Raw genomic sequence first — 24,630 nt, 5'->3', positions numbered from 1 at the left:
AACTGTCAGTAACATACTCTGTGATAGTCTGGGAACTTTTAGAATGCTCTTCACCCCATTGGACCACCAGAGTCAGACTTGTTAACCTTTTGGACATGGCAAAGCTCATCTATTTTAGAAGTGCAGGCATTTGGACAGGCCACACAGTGAGGGGTTAAAGGGGTGATATTATTTATATTAGAGTTCGGTTTGTTGGTAGCAATTACAGTTGAAGTGCAAGGGCAGTGAACAGTTGTGTAGGTGCATATAGTTGAAAAATAGTTTAAATAGTGGAAAACTTTCAGACTTGAATTTTTGAAAAATCTTTTACCAATTCTATAAGCTGATTTTAAAAATGATTGCCTTTCAGTCAGTTTAGAAAATTCAAATCTTTTTGACCAGCTCTGGTTGTAATATTGAAAATTGTTTAATGTTGTAAAGATGCCCAGAGCTTGAGATGACTGCTCCACTTTAAAATTTTATTGTAATTGAAATAAACAGATTTTAAAGGAATGCTTATATGAGTTCTGAGTCCTCTTTTATATTTTTGGATGAAAATAATATGATGATAATATTATATGACCACTTGATTTGAATACTTTTAAAAATAATATTGCATTGCTTAGTAAAATCAAAGTTTATTGTCACTGCTTTACAGTTTAAACTTGTTGCTCAGTGGGAATTAGTTCTGGGTATTTTAAAAATAAATTTGGAAGCTTTGGGATAGTAAATGATGATTAATTAGTGGCTACGTAAATGTGGATGATTTGAAGTTAGATCGTCTCCCTGAAGTCATAAATTCTAGATGAAAGGGGAAGCTTGCCACCAATTAAAGCATCAATGGAGATCAAAACGCATTTAATTGAGGCAATGTACCAAACCCAGTTACACTATTCATTGCCTACTGTTAGGTCAGTGACAATTCAGATTAGTTTGACAGCATCCCTCTTTTAAGAAATACAGGTAACTTCTATAATTAAAATGGATGTTAAGGAACTTTGCTATGTATTCATGAAATCCATCTGGATAGCTATCTGTCAATATTAGCTATTTATATGGTGACTGTTACCATAGTGTCTGTGCACCTCAAACTCTTTAATTTATTTATCCTCACAATATCCCTTACAGATGGGGAGCTGACGCACAGAGGTTAAATGACTTGCCCAAGGTCACACAGGAAGTCTGTGGTAGAGCAGTAACTTGAACTGATGTCTCCCAAGTCTTAGACTAGTATCCTTACCACTGGACCGTCCTCTCTGTCTGTCTCTTCAAATGCACTCCTGGTTTGTACTAGAGATAAATGATCACAACGTATAATATCTGTAGAGTAGGGCTGTCAAGTGATGACAAAAATTAATTGTGATTAATCAGATGATTAAAAAAATCAATTGTGATTAATTGTGCTATTAATAATGGAATACCATTTAAATATTTTTGGATGTTTTCTACATTTTAAAGTGTATTGAATTTGTTTAAAACACTGAATACAAAGTGTACAGTGCTCATTTTGTATTTATTTTTTATTACAAGTATTTACACTATAAAAAAAAACAAAAGAAATAGTATTATTCAGTTCGCCTAATACAGGTAGTGTAATGCAATCTCTTTATTGTGAAAGTTGAAGTTACAAATGTAGAATTCGGTGCAAAAAAACCCCCTGCATTCAAAAATAAAACAATGTCGAATTTTAGAACCTGCAAGGCCACTCAGTCCCATTCTTGTTCAGCCAATCACTCAGACAAACAAATTTGTTTACATTTGTAGAAGATAATGCTGCCCACTTCTTGTCTGCAATGTCACCTGAAAGTGAGAACATACAAATGTTTAGCATATCGGGGACATAAATATCTTGCAATGCCAGCTACAAAAGTGCCATGCAAATGCCTGTTCTCACTTTCTGGTGACGTAAATAAGAAGAGGGCAGCCTTATCTCCTGTAAATGTCAACAAATTTGTTTGTCTTAGTGATTGGCTGAACAAGAAGTATGACTGCGTGGACTTGTAGGCTCTAAAGTTTTTACATTGTTTTGTTTTTTGAGTTCAGTTATGTAACAAAAAAATAAATCTACATTTGTAGATTGCACTTTTACGGCAAAAAGATTGTACTACGGTACTTGTATGAGGTCAATTGAAAAATACTTTTTTAATCATATTTACAGTGCAAATATTCGTAATAAAAGTAATATACACTTTGGATTCTGTGCTGTAATTGAAATAAATATATATGAAAATGTAGAAAAACATCCAAAATATTTAATACATTTCAGTTGGTATTCTATTGTTTAACAGTGTGATTAAAACGGCGATGAATCACGATTAATTTTTTAAATTGCGATTAATTTTTTTGTTAATTGCATGAATTAACTGTGATTAATCAACAGCCCTACTTTAGAATAATGTGGTGTTTCAAAAATCTGAGATTCCAGCCTATGTCATTTGACACACGTAACCTTCTTCAAGGAAGGCATCTGACTATAATTCTATAAGCTCCCACCTTGTTCCTATTCTTGACATCCAGGGTCCTCCCGTCTCCTGTGTGGTTTATGCACAGCGTCTCCTACAAACATACAGTTTTCCTGATCTAATCTAATCTTCAAGGTTGGCTGAGTCATCTAAACACCTCCACTGATCAGGGCTAGTATCTAAACATTACAGCAAAGTGGTTGAACAGTTTATACAACAAAATCTGCCAAGATTTCTATTCTATTCTCCCTAGATTTTTATACCTCGCTCATCACCATAATATCAGAGTGCCTTCCAGTAGTGCATTAAGCAGTATGACTACACATCTGTCATGTGTTTGTTCTCTCATCCGCTCCCCTGAGGGAGAGGCGTGATCAGCAGTGTCAGAGTCTTTGTGTGCGTGTATTTTTGTGTATGTATAAAACACACACACACCCCTCGTTTGCTGTGTGCTTATATTGGAGAAGATAAGGTCTAAGAAATGTGCTTTGCTTTTTCAAGTGGAAAGTGGTGAGGTCAAGGGTGGTCCTTAGTTCTTGGGGCAGTTTGCTGCACAGTCTTGGACTGCCATTAGAGACAGTTCCGTCTCCTGCACACATGAGCTTTATCTTATGTAGAGAGTTCCACTGAGCCAGAGGAGCAGAGTTCTTAACCATGCTTTTTTGTCCTAGACCTTTTAGATCTTTTAGCTATCCTGGGCCCAGGTCATGGAGTGGTTTGAAGAGTTAAATTTGTTTAGTTTAACAAGGAGAAGGTTAAGGAATGACTTGATTACAATCTAGAAGTATCTACACGAGGAACAAATATTTAATAATGGGCTCTTCAATCTAGCAGAGGAAGGTATCATATAATCCAGTGGATGAAAGTTGAAATTAGACAAATTCAGACTTGAAATAAGGCATACATTTTTAACAGAGTAATTAACCATTGGAATGATTGACCAGGGCTTGTGGTGAATTCTCCATCACTGACCATTTTTAAATCCAGAGTGGGTGCTTTTCTAAAATATATGCTCTCTAGAAATTATTGTTGGGAAGTTCTGTGGCTTGTATTTTACAGGAGGTCAGACTAGAGGATCACAATTGTACCTTCTGGGCTTGGAATCTGCATGGACTAAGACTTTGAACTTGAGTCAAAATTCTGTGGGAAACCAGTTTAGAGAATAGAGGACAGGTGTGATATTTTTACAGTAACTGGTGTTGCTGAGAAGTGCTGCTTCATTCTGAACTAGTTGGAGTTACCTAAGTGCTGAAGCCTTCATTCCCAGGTATATGGCTTTGCTGTAATCCAACAAAGAGGTGATGAAAACACGAATAACTGAGGCCAGGTCTTCATCTGCCAGAATGGGATGAAGTTTCCTAACCAAGTGATGATGATAGAAAGTGTTGTTATCTGAGAGCTCAGTATCAGCAAGGAATCCAATAGTACTCCTAGACTATAGACTGAATTAATCAGTTGTGCATGTGTATCTTCATCCAAAGGAGAGAGTTCTGTATCTGCAAGTTCTTCAGAATACTCTCCTCTTCCTACCAGCATCACCTGTGTCTTGCTCGGATTCAGGTTCAGCTAGCACTTCATCATCCAAGCCACACTGGTCCATCTTGGTGGTAGTGGGATGGTTGTATGTAGTGAAGGATATGTAGAATTCTTCGAGTGATTGTTCATGTCCATTCTACCCAAGTGTATGTGCGCCGCGTGCATGCCAGTCAGAAGATCTTCCCCTTAGCAGCATCCGTAGGGAGTGGCACCTTCATGGCATCCAATATAGGGCCCTGCCAACCCTCCACTCCCTCAGTTCCTTCTTGCCACTGGTGACGGCGAGCTGCAACTTCACTTGCTCCTGCAGCAAGCGTTTTAGCAGTGTCTGATAGCATATGGTGTATATGGTTTCTCAGTTACTTAATAGTTGTTCCTTATAGTTATAGTTAGTTGGTTTGCCCCCCGCCCCGAAACATTTCCCCTCCTGGGGTATGCCTGGGTCTCCAGGGTTTAAGCTCTGCGAGGCTTGTGGCAAGTTTATGCCAAAGAGTGATCCTCACTCTTCCTGCCTGCGGTGCCTTGGTAAGAGTCAGCAGAAGAAGTGCCATATCTGCAAGGGTTTCCATCCCAGAACCCTCAAAGATGGGGAACAGAGACTAAAACTTCTGTTGGTGGAGGCGGCTTTGAGTCCACACTCCAACCTGGACCCACTGAACCGGCATCGAGCACGTCCTCATCGGTGCACAGTGCTCCAGCACCATCGGCGTGCAAAACGGCCCCGACTAAGGACTCTAAGGCCCCCTGGCACCGCCACAGCTTGGGCCATAAGAAGTCAGCCTCAGCATGGCACTGCTCTTCATCCCTGGTGCCGGTAAAGAAGAAAAGGCAGGTGAAGGGTCGATCACCCCTCTTGAAACCTAAAAGGTCTATGGTGTCCAGGAGTGTGTCGGGACAGACCGCCCCCTCCTTGCTTCCGCCCAGGGTCTCATCGACTCCTGCCCTGGCTGCGGTCCAGCTGAGCCTGAACCCTCCTTGGTCCCTGGACCACCAAGGGGACATACAGCTACCGTCGACGCCGGAGGTGTTTGAGGTGGCCACAGACCTAATGCGCCTCTTGGTGCCGTCCATCTGATAGAGGAGGGACAAGTTGACAGTGACCATGCATCCCCTGTTCCACTCCAGGGGCAAGCCAGCCATGATGGCCCACTGGTCTCCATCACCAGCACCCCTGGCACCGCCTGCGCAGACAGAAAGGCTGCACCATTCCCTGGCTTCGCGGCTCCACTCGCCGGTGACCCAGGGTACTGCTCCTCCATGGCCCTTCTACTCAGAGTCAGAGGCGGACTCTTATTGCTCCAGTAGATCACGGAGCAGGACATCCAGGTTTTGATGGAGTCACCGGCCATATCCAGCACCGTGGCAGCAACAGTGGCAGCCGTCTGCTCAATGGCCCTTCTGGACACCCTGGACTTAACCATCAAAGCCAGGGCCAAGTACACAGTCCGAGATCCAAGACTGCGTTGGGGTCTTCGGCATCCTTTGTGCCACAGACAGTGCTAGCACTGCCGCCAGCAGCACTGTCGTCCAAGGGAGTGGCACCGCTGGCACAGCCAGCTCCTGCACCGTCTCTCCAGGCAACGGCACCACCCAGGGCTCCAACTTCGGCACCACTGACACCATCAGGCTCGGCACCACTGGATTTGTCGGCCCTGGCACCAGCTGCGGTGCCGAATCCCCCATCAGCACCGGCACCGTAACTCAAGTACCATGTGCTGAGGGATCCCAGAGGGGCTGAGGATAGCGAACAGGGCCTGCTACCCATCCTCATCCTCGCCTGATGAAGCGGTCCTGGATGCTAAGAAGCTGGACCTATTTGGCCGAAAGGTCTATTTGACCGGAGGCCTGCAGCTTCGCATAGCCAACTAGCAGGCCATTGTAAGTCACTATGGACATAACACCTGCTCGACAATGACTAAGTTTGCAGAACTCCTGCCTCAGGACTCTTGGGTGGAGTTCTCCGCACTTGTGAAGGAGGGGAAGTTGGTTTCCCTGGCCTCTCTGCAAGCGGCAGATGCAGCCTCGCGCACGCTGCCCACAGGGGTGGTGTTGAAGCGAGGCTCCTGGCTACAGGTCTCTGGACTGCCCCATGAAGTCCAGGACCCCCTTCGAGGGATTCTCCCTTTTTTCTGAAAAAACAGATGAGGCATTTTATGTCTCAGCCTGCCCCTCAGCCTTACCAGCCGCAGAGCCGCCAGGGCACTCTGCGTAGATGAATCAGGAGTCGTAGGAGAAGGCAACATTCCTCCTCTGGGCAAAACTCTGGCCAGCCCAAGCCTCCGCCTGGGCCTAGACCACCCTTTTGAAGGTGCGGTCGAGGACTACTCACCAGTACAGACTCTGGATCCTTCCCCTCTTACCTTCTCATCCCGTCTATCCCCTTTCTGCCATGCCTGGTCTCGAATTACTTCAGACTGTTGAGTGCTCTGCATGGTAGAGAGGGGATATTTCATCCAATTCTGTTGCCCCCTCACCCCTTCAACCCACTTCCCTGTCCCCATTCAGGGACCCCTCTCATGAGCAACTTCTAATTCAAGAAGTGCAGTCCCTCCTCTCGGTGGGGGCAGTGGAGGAGATTCCTGATGAGCTTAGGGGCAAGGGCTTTTACTCCCGGTATTTCCTAATACCGAAGGCCAAGGGGGGGCCTCAGACCCATCTTGGACCTGTGGCAGCTCAACAAGTTTGTAAAGAAATTCAAGTTCTGCATGGTCTCGCTAACCTCTATTACCCCTCACTGGATCCAGGAGACTGGTACACTGCCCTTGATATGTAGGATGCGTATTTTCACATTGCAATAGTCCCACATCACGGAAGGTAAGTCGTGAGCAGTGGCCACTGTCAGTTTGCCATCCTCCTGTTTGGACTGTCAGCAGCTCCCCGAGTATTCACAAAATGCACTGCAGCCATCGCGGCATTCCTGCACAAGCGCCAGATACAGGTTTTTCCTTAACTCGACGACTGGCTGATCAAGGGCCACTCGAACCCAAGTGGAGGGTTAGGTCGAATTCATAAGAAGGACCTTCCTCGAATTAGGTCTCCTCCTAAATGAGGCCAAATCTACACTGTCCCCAGTGCAGAGGATAGAGTTTATAGACGCAGTCCTAAACTCGACTGTAGCCAGGGTGTACCTTCCAGAAGCCAGGTTTCGCTCACTTTGGGACATCATATGGGGTCTTAGACAGTTCCCCATGACCACAGCAAGGAACTGCCTAAAGCTGCTGGGACACATGACTGCGTGCACCTACGTGATACAGCACGCCAGACTCAGACTGCACCCACTCCAGTCTTGGCTGGCATTGGTGTATTGGCCAGCCCGAGATGCTCTGGATGGCATTATAACCCTGCCTGGTGTTGGACTCCCTCCTATGGTGGCTCGACCCGCGAGTGGTTTGTGCAGGAGTGCCCTTTGCCAGACCCTCAGCCCTCTCTCTCATTGGTGACAGACACCTGGGATCTGGGCTCGGGAGCTCATCTAGGGGACCTCAGAACTCGAGGCCTCTGGTCTCAGGCAGATCTTGCTCTGCACATCAGTGTCAGAGAGCTGAGAGCGTACAGCACCTTGGCGATGTTCTATATCAACAAACATACTGTATGAGGGAGAGCAACGGTCGAAGGTGTTTTAGGTGAAGGAGGTAGTCAAGTGGATTTTGAAAGCACGGCATGCCAGTCGTACCACTCAGCACCGGTCCTGTTTAGGGAAACCTATGGATTGGAGATGCTGCTGCATGTTTTGTCAAAAAGTGTGCCTCAAACAGAGACTCATTTCTGTGACTGTATTGAAGATGTGTGGACAGATAATGAAGGCAGCGGTATTTGACGACATTATGTATTTGCATTAGTTATGACGGAATCCTAAAAGTGAACATAGCCCAACAGAGAAAACCCTACTAACTACAGATGGTGAGAATGGTATTGTTGTTCTGTCATCCTGATTCCCAGGAAGTTTGTTCACTGTACAGCCGACAATATTGACATAAATGGTGCTTCTCATCATTCTGTGCAAAACACATCTGTGCAACACAAGTCACTGCTTGGCAAAGAGGATCTGCTTCTGGCGTGATGTTGAATGGTCTAAAGCCATCAAACAACATCCACTCAATGTTCCTAAATACGATTGACACAGACATACTAGCCATTGTAAGAAATAGTAAAACTGAACGAGTATTCAAGGACCTTGTTTGAAAACAGTGATTCTCTGATTCTGAAGAAAACTGCAAAGCTGCTGTACAGGCAATTGCGTCTGATATGGCCTTTATAATTAAACGTCAAAATGAGAACCCAGAATGTGGATGGGCACACTTCACCCAATTGCACATGACACCAGAATGAGCAATAACTACCATTGGATACTTGCCAATCCATTCAAGCCCTTGCCCATGAGTTAGGCTCCCTCCATACTGTTGTACAGAGATGCATACATGTTTGGGCAACAGTATGAGGTTTTAACTGTTAATGAAGTTCTGAGCTATAAACTGATGGAACTACAGTGGGTCACTCCAGAGTACAGAGCTGGCTTATTCCACAATTAGGAGGGCTCCATATCTCAGTGAACTTTCAGAAACTTATAGGCCATCCCACGCAGTTGACAGGACTAGCAAATGCTTGGATGGAACACAGTAAAACAAACTATGTATGTCAAGTCACGTGCCAGGGCAATGTGGGGCTCACAGACTGACATTTTGAGCACTGTGGTACCTGATTTGTCCACAACTCTTGGACTTTATAGCTGTGCATGATCAAGAGCTCAAAGAGGATTTTGGCAAAACCAATCAATCACATTCTTGTATGGTGAGCTCATGTCAGTTAGTACTTCACAAAGATTTCAAATGTTTATCTCCACATTTTTTACCTGAAAAGGTGAAAGTACTGTGAACTTCAGGTTTTGGTGACAGTACATGGAAGTGGTGACTCTATTATTCATGTTCAGCTGTGCCCAGAGAGAGGGAAATTGGGAGCTGCATCTCTTCACCTTCAAATGCATGTTGCCATTCTTCCTGAGATATGACCACACAAGCTTTGCAAGGTAAGGTGCTATCTGCACCAAAGAAACGCATCAGCTGCCGGCTGAAGTGCTCAAGGAGTTTCAGCAGGCTAACTTTGTTGTCAAAAGATCATGTCAGAAATTCAACCAAGTAGACCCTGATCAGAGCCAAGAGTGGCTTTATGGCATAGGAAAGAAAAAAGGTGGAATTGTAGACATCACCAAGACTGACTCAGCCCTCAGCAGATAGGCCTTGTCTTACAATCTGAGAGCCCGTATCTCAGCGGATACTAGAGCTATGTTCCATATTGGCTTGGGTGACCAACTTATTCACAATGAGTCAAGAAAGGCAAGCAAGCAACAATAATGAAAATGAGGATGCACTCATACAAACACTTCAAAGGTTTAAGGTTTTTCTCTAGGGAGGAACCACCCACTTCATTGCAAGATATTACAACAAAAGATCTGGCTACTGAAGCCATACAAGACACCCTCTTGAATGCAAAGATCCTAGGACAAGTGCAACTGGACAGCTTCATGGAAAAACTGCCTGTGAAGCTAGTAGGATTGTGAATTTTTGGATTTAGAAACACAATTTAATGCCTGTCCCTTTGGCATTTGCACAGACAGATGGCAGTCTAAGAATAGTCACAAAAGCAATACTGGGTGATGTACTGACAGCTGGTGTCCCTGCCCACCAACAGTAATTGCTGTTGGGAGAAGTTATCTTGTGATAGATGCACAAGCTTTGGTGCAGGACTGGAGCCATGTGGAGCCAAAACATTTGGAGACCTTGCAGACATATTTGTAAAAACATCACATAGGACTGGAACACAGTTCCACAGAATAGATGTTGTGTTTGACAGCTACTACAAGATATCTATTAAGAGTGGTACCAGACAAAAATGCTCAATAGGTATAAGACCCTTCAAAGAATGCTGGAAGGCAGATATGTACCTCTTACAAGTAACAGGATGAACTTCATTCTGCTTCCAGAAAAGATAATAAGGAGGGCCTTGCAATATTTTAATCTGAACAACTAATACAAACACCTACTGCCCAAATCCAGTACTGCTTCCTCCAAATACAATGGGTTGGAAACAAGAGAACAGAGGTCTGGTGCCACACCTCCTGTCATTTCTACCAATAGCAGAAAACTGCATGGAGGCAATATTCTTTGCTGCACAACAGAGCACAGGGTGGTACAGGGGAGAGTGATTTATTTGTAAAGGAACATGCAAATGTGGAGAACTGGAATGTGGTTGCGTCAATATATCTGACTCTTAGGGCAAGTCTACACAACAGCGCTACATTGGCGCAGCTACACCTCTGTAGCACGTCTGGTGAAGACATGCTATGCCAGCGGGAGCGTGCTCTCCCAGCTGTATGATTACTCCAGTTAGCGAGAAACGGAAGTTATATTGGCGGGAGAGTGTCTCCTGCTGATGTATCACTGGTGTGGAGAGCGCAAAACTTTCGTCGCTGGGGTGCGTGTGTCTTTTTCACACCCCCATGTGATGTAAGTTAGATCAAGTTAAGCCATAGTGTAGACCTACCCTTAGTGCTTAAGGACAGTATCGATAATTAGATGTGTCATATAAGAAGTGACCTAATAAGATGTTGTCTTCCACTGTATACCAAAGTTTCTTGAAATAGTACAACACTAACGTGTACTTAACTTGCATGCAGTAAATATTTAGTTAATGTTTAGTATAGAAAATATTTTTTAAATTTCTGATAGTTTAATCACGGTGTATACTTTTGTTTCAAGGTACTAATGCTCAAGTTATAAGAGCCCTGTAAACACACTCTGTCATGGTTGCATAATGCATTAAAATATTTGTACTACCTCTTACAAGTAAGAAACTGACATATAATAGCTTTAGAAAAAGGTTGTTCATATTATTGGATCACTTTTGTTACATTCTACTGCTAATAAAGATCCAGCTGAAGTATGTTAATCCTAAAATAAAAGAAAATAAAGTTTTTACACTTCAGCAATTTCTGTGTGTTGCTTTGTTCGCTCTTTAGAGATCTTAATACACAGCATACAGCTTGGTAACAACCATATCTGGATTCAGCACACCCTAATTATCTTTAAAAGACATAGTTATCAACGTGTAGCAAAAAAAATACCTCTTACAGTTAACTTTTCTGAAAACCTGTCTAGTTTTATTTGATGTATTAAGGTAACTTTAAAAAAAATGAAATCTTTATATACAAATATAACTAATTAATTAAATCTACATGTCCTGTTTGAATGATGTTAGTTGGTGTAGACTGCCACATTCAGCCACCCAAAACCTGTAGAAAAAATAAAAAGGGAGGAAGTTGGAGGATGTTTGTCTTTTAATTCTCCAGGGAGTAAATTCCCTGCCACCTGTTTTGCCAGTTCTGGGGTTTTTCGTATGTGTGTTCTCTTACCCTGGCCCTCCTTCCTCTGCTCCCTAAAATGCTGCATCCCAACTGGCCAAAGTGCACAAAGGAGGCAATGGCAAACATGATGGAAGGGGTTTCACAAGACTTCATGTGGCCCAAAGCATCCTGTCCTCCTTCCCTTCCCCCACAAATTCACTGCTAGGCCATCTTTGTGGACTGCCTTCTTCCCTTCCCCGTCCCCCAGCTGGATTCTGCAGGTTGCCCCCCTGGTGAACAGAAATCTGGTGTTTTATAGCAAAGTGTTCTGTGAACTGCTTAAAGGTTTGTAATGTTTCATTTTTAACTTACTGGACCACAACAGATAAAAGCTGCTTGGCCATATGGATTTTAAAAAAAAATCTGGTTTCTTCAAGAAATTGTTGTAAATGCTGTATTTTCTCTAGTACAGATTCTAATTTATCTGAGCAATTTAATCACGTGTAGATAGGAATAAAAAGTACCTACAGAGTAATAGGCCAATTCTTCAACTGCAATTTTAAGATTGTTACAGAGCGGTGGTGATTGTGACATGGTGTCTTGGTGTATGTTAACAACTGTAGCAGAGTGTTAATTAAGAATGATGTAATCTGCAACTGCAATTATTAGTATTGTCTGTTTAGCTGGATAGGAGCTAGAGCTTGCTTTAGTTACTTTAAGAGCTTCAATAATAATGGTAAGATTAACGTTTTATTTTCACATCTGCTCATGAGACAGTTTTAAAATCCTGACGTTTAAAATGCAATAGAATGTAAACATAAGGGCTTCTGCTCATTTACATGTTAGCCAGATTTTCTAACTGATTGCTGCTTGAATCTAATCTGCCATCTCCTGCTGCATTAGCTACAACAAACATTAAATTTACATACTGATTTCTTATTTTGTGTTAATGTAAATAACCTGTAATTACAGTAAATTTGGATTTCTGTTGACATAAGCGTGTATAAATCTGAAAATTTAAAATGGAAATGTTAATTACCATGTGTCATATCTATCCATCTAAAACTCCGAGATTTTTTGGTGGAAAATCCTTATACCTTAAAAAGATCTTGCCTAATGGGAAATTTGCCCCAGGCCCTGGGCCCCATGGGGGGCCCCACAAGAATATAGTATTCTATAGTATTGCAACTTTTTTTTTTTTTATGGAAGGGGCCCCGAAATTGCTTTGCCCCAGGCCCCCTCAATCCTCTGGGCAGCCCTGGGGAAGGGATTGCTTTGGGCTGCATATTGCCTTTAAATTTCTTCCATGGCTGATTTGAGACTGTTAGGTCAATTACATATATTTATGTTATATGTGGCTTGCAAGGAATCTCACTGACATTCTCAGTGAGTCCAGGATGTTGTTCCCATGAGCCTGGACAACTGAGTCCGTCTCACAACACAGGCCAGTTTGATGGCCTGGAATATAGTAGTCAATAGAACTACTTGCATGTGTAAAGTCAACTTGAATGAATAGATTTATGAGATTGGCTCCTATCCCTGTAGCTAAATTGGTGGGTGGGTAGTATTAGAACATTGTATCAAGAATTATTAGATTCAAAAACATATATATTTGTATTAATCTCTCGGCATGCTGGAAGAACAGAAATGATTGATACTTCTCAAGAGAGGATTTTAGAGGCAGCCTCTTTTTTCCTTTCCAAAATAAAATTAAAATAAAATAAAATGGCAAAACATGAAGGTCTAATGGCATAGAACAGTCTCAAAAGCAAAAAAAAAAAAAAGCAGATTTAATGTGGAAGTTGTTTTACTTTCCATTCTGTTACAAATCTCCTGTGATTATCACTTGTTATGGCAGTACAAAAGCATTAGTCAGGTTTTTTTATTCTTATTATTTAGGCTGTGTCAGTCAGTTGTTTTCTAATTCAATCACTTATTATCAGGAGGACAAAATTAAAAGAGCAAATAAACACAGCTTCATTCCAGAGCTCTTAGAAGCGGTCAAACCAACATAATATTGCACTGGGATCTAATACACTCTATGCTGTGATGTTTTCTGTAGTGGTTTCACTCAGAAATTTTCTTCTGTTTTAAAAGAATTATCGATTCCCACATTGTTCCCCATTTTAAGAAAAAGCGGATATTTTTCAAATCCATAGAAACTTCAGAGAGTACAGAAGCACTTTAAATACATCCACTTTATGTGATAACATGGTTAATAATTATTGTGTGGTGGTTTTATTTAGTCCACATATCAGTGAAGCGGGTTTTTTTTTTTTTTTTGCTTAAGAATTTGGAGGTATTTTATGGTACATTTAAAAAGTTTGGTAGAGCACAGTGTTAGTACTGATTACATGATATGCCAAGTATTTGTTTTAATGCTTGGTGCTTTACACTGAGAAATCTCACACTGGCTATTTTTTCCTATCTGATCGTTGTGTATTCATACAAATTTTGCCTGATTTACACTACAGGCAGCCCTACTGAAGAGCAAAATTTGTCTTGGTGTACTTAAAATCAGTGGTGAATGCAGATTGTAGTTTGATGTCTTGGCTAGATATAGTTACATATACATGCCAGCCCAATATTAATTCAAAAATATATGTGCTAAATATACTGTTTGTGGTAATAGCATATGACTCTCAATTCTGAAAATTCCCAATAGTAGAACATAGCCTTTGAGGTTGCAAACACCTTAGCAGAGAAGGAGTTAACAGGTTAGCTCCCTTTGGTCATTCTCAGTATGCTTTCCTGCCTTTAGGAGCAAAAAGACAGATGGTAACATTGTGCCTAGACTTGTCTATGTGGAGTTTAGGGTACTCCTGGGGTTTTTGCAACTAACTGTAAAGCAAGCTAGAACATGCACATCCCTGATTTTCTTGTTTTTCTTCCAACCATTTCAGTGCCCTGCAGGAGTCATTAAATCAAAACTTCATGCTGATCATCACCCATCGAGAAGTCCAGCGGGAGTACAACCTCAACTTCTCAGGAAGCAGTACCATTCAGGAGGTGAGTTCTGTCTCACAGCTGAAGAATAAATGTAGCTCATTATAGCTAATGTCAACTGTGTTAAAGAGGGCTTATATGTTCTGGTTGGAAACTTCTTTATGTTTGATTATTCATTTTTTAGTTTTAATTAACTTGCTCCTCAAAGATTTCTGTAGATAAACTAACCAGACCTAGAAAGGTTTTAAGAAATGTATTCATTTTCAACATACTTAAAAGAAACAGATTTTCTAACACAGTTTACACTTTAATAGCAAAATAGATGAATCATGTTTATTATGAAAGCAATTATTGAAGAGTGAGGAGGAAAGCTAGTTATAGTCCAGATATGCTTTATTTTTAATCCAGTGACGCTCGCTGTCTTGCTTTCCTTTTAACTCTCCCAGCCACCCACCCACACCCATTTTTTTAAAGCACCTTTGGCACAACTGGCTGCTGTTCTGTTTCCTTCACTCTGTCTAGGTTGGGAGCGAAGTGGGTTTTTTTGTAGAACTGATGTCCTGTTGTTCCATAGAATGGCCAGCAAGGGGTGGTGTTGCAAAGAACAGTGCTGGAATTATGTCCCCTAGAAACAAAGGTAGTCTCTGTTATGCATCTTGCCCTTCCAGTTCTAGAACTGGAAACCCTTGTCTGGTTTCTTCATTCTCTTCTACAGCAAAACATTATTGCCATCTGCTTCACGTCACGTGACATCTAGTGCACAGCCCATTTGTAAGACTCTGGCAAGTGTATTCTAGGAACATGTATGAATCCTTAATATTTCCTGGTGGGAATTCTGAATATGGAAATATTTGATTTCCAATTTAAATATGTTTTTCTTTGTTTTGACTTTTTCCCATTCAAGTGTGTAAGATTTAATACATTTTTCTTATAAATTCCTACCCTAGAGAGCATAATCTAAGTTCTGTAATATTACAGAAGCAGTAACCCATATCCCTACAGTAAAGGGGCATTCATCAAGTTCCATGATTATTAATACTATTTTTCATGACATCTCTAGTTGGGTCATTTTAAATTCCCTTATCTGGAACATAACATACAAATGTCGTCCCTCTCATGCATATTTTTTTTCCCTTTGATAATGGATTTTTAATATAATTAGCTGCTTTTAAATATAACCACACAAACGCATTGCTGCAACACAACTTCTTGGGGGGATGAACTTTTGGACTTCTTATAAATAAAAACTGCTTAATGTGAAGACTGCTGAGAATTTATGATTCTGGATTTGTGCTTTTTTATTTTAATTTTTTAATGAAATTAACTGCTTTTTAGATGTTGGCAATCACATACATATTAGCTGTTTCTTGTATTGTTTTTGTCTATTTATACAAAATGTTAACACGTTATAATTTCTTCAGTGGCTTTTATTGAGCCTGAAGAAGGAGCCAGAGACCTGATATAGTGACTATGAGACATTGGATATTTTTATGTTCACTGAAGTTGTTTTGTCTATTGATAATGACAGGATTATTTCTAACTTGTTACATATAGTTACAAAAAAGCAATTCCATTTAAAAAAGAATGTTATAATTCAGGAGTCTCATATAAACCACAACAAGTGTCTTTGTCTCATGCTACGCCACTGTACTTAGGTAATGCTTTGTATGCGATGCATAAAATAGGGCTGCCCAGAGAGGGGGCGGTGGCAAGGGGGGCAATTTGCCCCGGCCCGCTCAGGGGCCCCCATGAGAGTTTTTTGGAGGCCCTGGAGCAGGGTACTTCACTTGCTCCGGGGGGCCTCGGAAAACTCTTGCAGGGCCCGGGCCCCCGGAGCTTCTTCCACTCTGGGTCATCGTCGGCAATTCAGCGGCAGGGGGGATCCTTCTGCCTTGGAACCCACTGCCGAAGTGCCCCGAAGACCCACGGTGGGGGATCCTTCCGGCACTTCGATGGCGGGTCTTCGGCGGCGGGGGTCCTTCTGCCCCAGGACTCGCTGCCAAAGTGCCAGATCTTCAGCGACAATTTGGCGGCTGGGGCCCCCCATCGCCAAAGACCCCAGACCCCCTGAATCCTCTGGGTGGCCCTGGCATAAAATTATCCATGCAGTTCCTGAGAAAACCAAATGCTTTAAAGTCAAAGTGAAAAATATAACTCTAGATCTTCTTACTTTAAGAAGCCTGCAGAAGAGTCTACAATTGGATCTTAATGGGTGGTCACTTTAAATTTGCACAGAGCCCCATTGCAGTCAGTAGGGATCTATATGCATGAAAAGGTCTGCTCACATAGATCAAATTGCAGAATCAGAGGCTTGTTTTGAGTGCTAACTCTCTAATTATTATTAATTATTTTTATACTTTTAGCATATAATGAGAATTGTAGCAAGCAGTTGATGAACTTAGTTGCCTTGTGTAGTAATTCTTTTTTCTTTTTTGTGAGGGATCAGTGATATATTTTTTCTTCTCTCAAGACTGTTGGAAGATTTCTTTTCCACGTTTTTTCTCATTCACACACCAACAAATTAATAGTTTACTTACTTTTTGGTATATTTTTGTGGGAGCTGAAATGCTTTACGCAAGTTGCGATTGTCTACCACAAGAGGGCAGGAAGGACTATTCAATTATTATCTAAAAATGCCATTCAGTGTTTTCAAATTAGGTTCTTGTATATTAGCAAAAAGGAGTATAATGGCCAAGTTATTGTTTGATTTACAGATAATTGGCATATTGCAGGAAAGAGACTTAATTTCACCCTTTTAAATTAAACAGGGAGATTTAAAAAGAAATAAAATATTCATTAATGTTCAGTGATTATAAAGCAGTGGCATATATTTATTTTACCTTTATTACTGTTTCGATGGGAAAATACTGCAAATATGTCAGAAATCGAGTTGGCCATACTGACAAGCTGAAATGTTTAAGCAGTGTTAATGCAATCTACTCACGTCTGATATCCTATGCAGAAAGATTCAAAATGACTGCATCAATTATTGAAAGAAATATTTAAAATTCTATAAATGTTCCATTGCTTGCCACAGTTGTATGCAACTGTCTCTCCAGGGCCAGTTTGGATTGTTAAATATATTTTAATGCTGCAGTGACTTGATAGCAGTAAATATTTTTTCCAGGCTATTTTTCACATAACATTTTAAAACCATGTCATAAATATTTTTGCAAGGAGTTAGGGTAAATCTGTTAGGTTAACTGCCAAACTTTACTATGTACTCTAGTTTCAACTCTGTGCTACTTCCTTTTAGAACGTATGTTACAAAGCACCTAAAAATTGAAGAAATGATTATTTTGTGAAAACTTCCTGTTTCACATATATATTGTCCACCTAGAAACAGTTGGGCAGATAAGTTTGCCATAGAGACGGACTTGAGTCACAAAGTTTGGATCTGGATCCATACTCGCTCCCTTATATACCTTCCAAAATATCTGGGTGTTTTGGATTTCAAGGCCTGGTTTAAGTCCATTTCTAAGTTTGAGTTTTTTTCCGCACATCTCCAACCACTTAGACTGTAAGATTTAATTAGGAATTAATAGTGCTAAAACTGAATATCAGCTATATTTGATGTGGGATCACCAGGCCAGGGCCGTAGGGATGGTTTAAAAATAGTTTGGTTTCCAGTTTTAATTCTATCTTTTTAGGTGTGTGAGAGATGTTGTTTGGAGGGGTGTGTGTGTGTGTTTTTGTTTTGTTTTGTTTTGTTTGTTTGTTTGTTTATTTATTTATTTATTTAAGTAACGAGAATGAGAATTATTAACTTGGAAACTTAATGATACCGTTAGCCAAAACTGCAAATTAATATGTGTCACAAGTTTCAAACGTGTTTATTCTTGTAAAATTGCTTCATTAAATGAGTCCTGACCAGATAGTGTAGCAAGAAAAATCTTGATTTAATTTTTGAAATTTGATGACATTTGTATGTGGCAATCAACAGTTTTTGTGTCATCTGTTTAGAGGCTCTAAATGCACAAACTTACATAAAAATACAGACTTATCATTGTACTATATAGTGAGATCTCTAAGAAAAAGAGGTGAGGATTCTCTAAAATTGGAAGCTATCAGTCTAAATGGTGTTTGCTTTTGGTTTTTTTTAACACAGTACTGTGATAACTTTTTTAGACGTTATCAGCTGTTGGAAGTTAAAGTAGTACGAATTTTGAGACAAGGAGTGACAAAGATAAATGGGTCTATAGTTGCATGTGTAGGGATTACTAAGAATGGACTAAGATATAGCTACATTCAACATACGCTGTGTTCAGTGTGTGTCACTAAGAACCTGATTTCTTCTGCTTTTTTAAACAGAGGTGCTTAAATTATGATGATGTTTCTCTAAAAAGAAGTTAATGCTTCCATCAAAAATTCTCTTTATTTCACATTGTGGGCATGCTACTCGAGGAGAAGGATGGAGGTGCTTGTATTTTTAAAGGGAGAAACTTAAAATTTGTTCTAAAAAGCACATTTTTATTCTCATCTGAAGGTGGAACAACCCACATAGGGTTCATAAATGAAAGCTGCCTCACTTTAGATGGCAAATTTTGTGGTTTTGGGGGTTGTTTTTTTCTGACTGATCATAAAATACACATACATGCTTCACAGTTTTTAAAAAAGATGAATCGCATAGAAAAATGAAAAGCTATTCAGAACTTTTTAACCAGGTACATTTGCTTTAAAAAGAATAGAATTTCAGTAACTTTTGTGTAATAGTTTGTATTTATCTATATTATTGACTTGACTGGGCTTTGATGCCTAATGTGATTCCTGGTGTGCAGGGCTAGAAAAGAAGCACCTAGTGTACACAAGCTGTGGCCATTAAAGGGTGAAGAAAATAAAATGTGCAGAAACCTTAAGGCCTTCTGAAAAAAGATCCGTGTTGGTGTGTTTTTACTGCTGGAAATATCAGACCAGAGTGCCAGGCAAAACGTATACGAGGCATTGTGATTCCTGGTAGAACATGAGATCTACATATAAAATGCAAAGAAGATTGATTCTTAAATAAAAGCTTTTTTTGGAAGGCAGCAGCTGCTCCCCAGTCGGTTCCTTTAGCCAATAAATTAATCTAAGTGAGGGTAACTGGTTAGTGTCTTACCACCTATGACAGGTAGTCTGTATTTTGCTGTCCAAAGACTAGAATGGGTAAGATGGCATAGGAATGTTTCCAAGAGCACCAAAAGCGTTAAGTAGCAAGTCCTGTATGTGCAGCTCTATGGGGACAAACTATACTATAGTTATTATTAGCCATCTCTGACAGTCTACACTATCCTCCTGTACATTAACTTCATATTGTCACTCATTCAGGGTCATTGATCTGAGCTTGTACAGGTAATTAAAGTGCAGAGACTCTGGAACATAATATTTAACAGAGTAGCTGAGATATGTTGATTGCAGCTGTGTTCAAATTGATGAGCTTCAATCACATTTGTCTTTAGTTTTAGGTACTTCAAAACGTGTTGTCATTGGCATTTTCTGTGGTGTGTTTGGCTTGTATTGCTAAAAATATAATTGTGTATTGACAGTAAACCACTGCCACTGTTTAAAATTCTTTGTGCCCCTTTCTTTTTTAACTTTAGTTGTTAATGGATAGATGCCAAAAAAAAAAATAATACACAAGTGATACCATACAATATATACAGAGACCTCATTAAAGGAATCAATATAATACCAATAAATATAGATGTAGGAGGAATCCGTTCTGTGTGCAAAAAAATAGTTACTCCAACAGAAGGGAATTCTTGCTCTGTTTTCTTTTTCATGTTCTTTTTGTGTTTTGATGTTTTATGAAATCACTTTCAAACCAACTGTTTGAGAGCAACTCCTAGTAAGATCAGAAATAAGCATGAGGAACATGAACTAGACACATCAATCACATTGATCATATTAATATTGCTGCTAAATAATTATGACATAAGTTAGCCCAAGGTTGATTCAGACATCAAGATGTCCTAATACTAGTTTGATAAGTTACATCTATTAAAAACTAGTTTACTTCTCAAAAAACATTTTACTAATGTCAGAATTCTTACTTGCTTTATTTAAATATTTAAGTAAATTATTTTAATGCTAATATACTAGATCATTAACCATTATAATCAACTTAATACCCAGTGGGCAATGCACATATATTCTATGTTCCTGGGATCAGCCAATAACTTTCTTATTATCCAAGAAATTAAAAAAGGTCTTACTATGATACTGAGTCCAAGTGGGGTATTTTTAATTTCATTTGTTATATTTATTAAAACTGAGTTTTTGTTGTTTGTGAAAGAAATGAGTTAAATAACAAACTGATTTTAATATACAGTGGGTAATTTAATAATACAGCACATACTTTTATAGCATCCTTCACTGTGTTATCCTGAGGTGGTGTGATAATAAACAAGCAACACATATCAAGTTAATGTTTCTGACACTTAAAAGCATAGTGACATGTTGGCAAGAATAAAAAAGATTCTTCTTTAAAACTAAAGTGTCATAAATTTCACTCTTAATCAGATTTTTGTTATGGCGAATCTAACTTGGGTTTTCTAAAGTATTCCTGTGGCCTTATTAACTTTTGAAGAATAACAACATATTTGTTAAACCAAGCTGGGTCAGCTGAATAAATTGGTGTTAATCATTTTGTAAAATGGTCACATGTTACACGTTATATGAGAAAGGAGTCCCTTAGGAAATGACAGTGTAAAAAATATCCACTGTGTACCTGTTTGGAAGTGACAGCTTTATTAGGCATTTAAAATTGGGTTTGGAAATAGGTCTGGTTTTAAGTGATTGTAAAGGCAAATCTATACAACCGTTATCCCTTTTCTTTTTTGAGCTGCAGTAACAAAGCTTATAAGATGAAGGGCATTATTTTACTTCTCTACTAATTATGAAACAACATATTGCTGACAGAATGTTTGATAACCTGTAATTTGTATTTTGGCGGTTTGGAAATGCATAGCTTTAAAGAAACCATTTTCAGTTATCAGAAACTAATAAACATGGACATTTTTATATGCAAGAAAAGGCAGAGAGTAAATAATTGCACTGGTGACCAATACTGTAATAATCCTGTTTTACAATATGCACTTGACAGGTTGTAATAGTGCTAATTGAAGAGACTAATTCACACTTGCTTCATTCTATTCAAAGGCAAAATCAGCAGCTTGTTTTGCTTTTGACCAGATGGTCCTGATGAACACCTACTGTGCACTTTAAGTGCTTTACTAGAATTACAAAGGCTGGGGGCTGCGTCCGACTCAAAATGATTTGAGAAGAGAAAAAAAACTCAGTGCTCAATGGATTTGGTGCAACTAAATTAATTCTAGTGGACCCATTACACACTGAGCCCCCTTTTCAAAGTGCTGAGCCTCCTCGTTTGTTCTGTAGCAATGAGAAAGTGAAAGGCAGATTACTGCAAACAGAAATAAAAAAAAGTGCTAAAAAAGTGCTATGAAAGGGAGAAAAGAGGCCTTGAAGCCTTTTCATATCGTTTGGGTTTTTCAAGTGCGTTATTTTTGGGGAGGGTGGATGTATGAAAAGCCAATTGGAGTTTTTTTTGTTTTAAAGTGCGCTATTTAACTACTATGAATATAAAAGCAAGAGCAACAGTTGACTGAGTTTACTGTGGTAAAGCTTTGTGTGTAAGGATGAATCAAATTCATTATAGTCAATCCTTTGTATTTTAATATGAATGTAGGGTTAGTTTCACAAGACTGTGTCTGTTTAGGATAATTATAATTTAATATTTTCCTTTCATAAAGTTATCACTGTAGATGTCTAAAATTTTAATCAAAGCAGTTTTATTTTTTACATAGGCTTTGAAGTACCCTGAGAGTTTAAAACTCCAAAGAAAGCTATTTAATTTCCAAAGAAAAGAGACAGGCTTGTTCCAATAGCATTGAGGCACAGATTATTATAACTAATTAGAAGTCACACATCTGTTAGCTTTTGGTTTGTGAACACTTGTAGTTTGTGTGTGTGTGTGTATGTGTATATGTTGATATAGCCCAAAAATGGGGACTGGAGTTCAGGGACACCCTCAAAAGAATAAAATATCAATTTATGAGAAAACATAGCCCACAAATGTGATCTATCATGTGAATTGTTCTTACACTCACAAGTAATCATATTGAAGTGAATGAGTTTACTCATGTAATTTAAGACAACGCATGATGCTAAAAGTTTTTTGGATCAGGCCCTAATTTAGCAAACTGAGTGGTTTTAAACCACTCAGATTAAAAATATAATTCAGTATTGTAATTTTGTTTTATGGGTATTTACCACAGCTTACTTTCAAAGAGTTAATGTATTTTTGGACAAAGCTGCTGGCATAATGCTAGTTATTGAAAAGATGTTAGCATGAAATGACAAGAAAATGTAAGCAGCCACAATTTAGAGCATATGAAACACCTACATTTCCAGTTCTGGTCGTTCAGGATAGCAAAATAATGTTATGTACAATACTGTAATGTATATACATTACATCAACATCAATCATAAACCAAAAAGCTAAGTGCTGGCACAGTTTTCGCAAGGATTTTTTAAATTTTGATTTCTTTATTTTTAGCTTGTACATCAATGTGTATTGCAGTGTAAAATATAATGTTTCCCTGTTCTGCATGTATGTTGGTTAAGATAATGTAATTCCTATGATTTTATAATTTAGAAATGTGCAAAAAAAATGAAAAACTGAATTGCAATATTGTTTCATACAATCAGTTTTATTTATTCAAATTATTCTAGGCATAAAGCAACATTTTTCCATCAAACAGCTCAGTTACACTTCTAAATAGTTCGGTGCTAATGCTGGAAAAGTTAAGCACTTTAAAAGTTTTTTGTTTTGTTTATAAATTTTATTAACAAAGAAAAGAACGAACAATTAGAGAGTATTGTTTTTGTTAGAGAATATTTTAAAATATTTTATCTGTGTAAAGCTAGTTAGTCACTTTACACACAATAAAAAATAGCATAAAAGAAAAATCTGCAGCTAATATTAGAACAGACCCGGGATGATGACACTGCAAATTACTTACTTAGCTAGGAGTTTGATCGTTTACTTCTGTTCGTTGAGTTACAGAAGCTTTTTCAATAATGAAGGGCAGTTTGTTTATATCCATGTTAAAAATATTAATCCATTGATATCATAGAAACATACTCAAGAATTTAAAACAATGTACTGTTTTTGGAGGGTCAAGCATGCGAAGTGGCAATTATTTAACTTATTTATAATCCATATTTCTAGAGGCATGATATATTACTGAAGCAGCCTATGTCTTAATAAACTAGTATAATGTACTATATTATAACATCATCTGATCATTACGCAAAATGTTTATTCATTTATCATGAATTAATACCTAACAAATACCATGAAAATGCTGTTAAAATAATGCCAGTGCATTATATGCAGTGTGAAAATGCTTACTGCCTCTATAAATAAAGCCACTTGTTATGATTTTTATCTTTGAAAAGTGCTGTACTCCTATTTTTGTGTAAAGTAGTACATATAATAACATAAAAAGTGTTCCTTTGTTAATACATCAAGAATCCTGGGCATAAATTAAAGAATCCTGCACTTATTTAAGGCATAAAATAGTCTCATAATCACCCTCAATAAATCCCTGTTACTGTTTTTAAAAAGCACTATAAAAGCTCTCAGCAGACATTTGCTATAAGTGGCAAAATTTATGCCTTGCTTTGTGGTAGTTGCGTGACCAGACAGAGGGGTACAGGATTGTTTTAAGGTTTTTACAGCTGCAAGGAAAAAGCATCTGTTCTTAGAAAAGCCTGCATTGTTTAATTTTGACACTGACTTTTCCATGCTGCTTGTACCAGGCTCTGGATTAGGTGCCACCAAGATGAAATTTGTTTTAAGTTGCTCCCAAATGCAGCTGTCCCCATACGTGGCCTTGTAGCTTAAGCAAAGTAGACACAGCCAAAACAAGCATCTCTGGGGTCATCTTAGTAGACTAGAAAAGCTCAGAACAGGAATGTTGATATTATTGTATCTTGTGAATAGCCAGAGCATTAGTTTTTAGGCTTATTTAGAAGAATTATTAGAATACTCTTACTATGACAGTGATATGATAAGTCTAATACCTGTCTAAGACATTGTTTTGACTATGTGAAGAAGTGATTTTTAATCTTGTTATCTTTGCTTATAAAATTGATTATGCAACTAAAGTAAACTTAACAGCTAGGTAGTTGCTATGTTGCTAAATTATATAAAGTAGCACTGTCAGCTGCAGTTAACTTAATTTGTTTTGAGTTAAGCACTTAACTCGATTAAAAAAATTAGTAGTGATTAATTGCAGTGTTAATTGCACTGTTAAACGAATAGAATACCAATTTAAATGTATTATAAATATTTTGGCTGTTTTTCTA

General features: G+C 39.0%; 1 protein-coding gene across 3 annotated transcripts in view; it reads left to right on the top strand.

Annotated features, from left to right (window-relative positions):
* Nucleotides 1–24,630, top strand: part of FAF1 (Fas associated factor 1) — a 320,055-nt gene that overhangs the window by 102,377 nt on the left and 193,048 nt on the right. For all 3 annotated transcript variants that reach the window (XM_032767242.2, XM_032767249.2, XM_032767254.2), the window contains one exon: nucleotides 14,217–14,322. In XM_032767242.2, coding sequence (XP_032623133.1) covers nucleotides 14,217–14,322 — 106 coding nt within the window. The remainder of the gene's footprint in view (nucleotides 1–14,216; nucleotides 14,323–24,630) is intronic.

Source organism: Chelonoidis abingdonii, chromosome 7 (assembly GCF_003597395.2).
Source record: "Chelonoidis abingdonii isolate Lonesome George chromosome 7, CheloAbing_2.0, whole genome shotgun sequence".
NCBI lineage: Eukaryota > Metazoa > Chordata > Testudines > Testudinidae > Chelonoidis > Chelonoidis abingdonii.
Note: the sequence above shows the minus strand (reverse complement) of the source record. Positions and strands in the feature narration are given on the sequence as shown.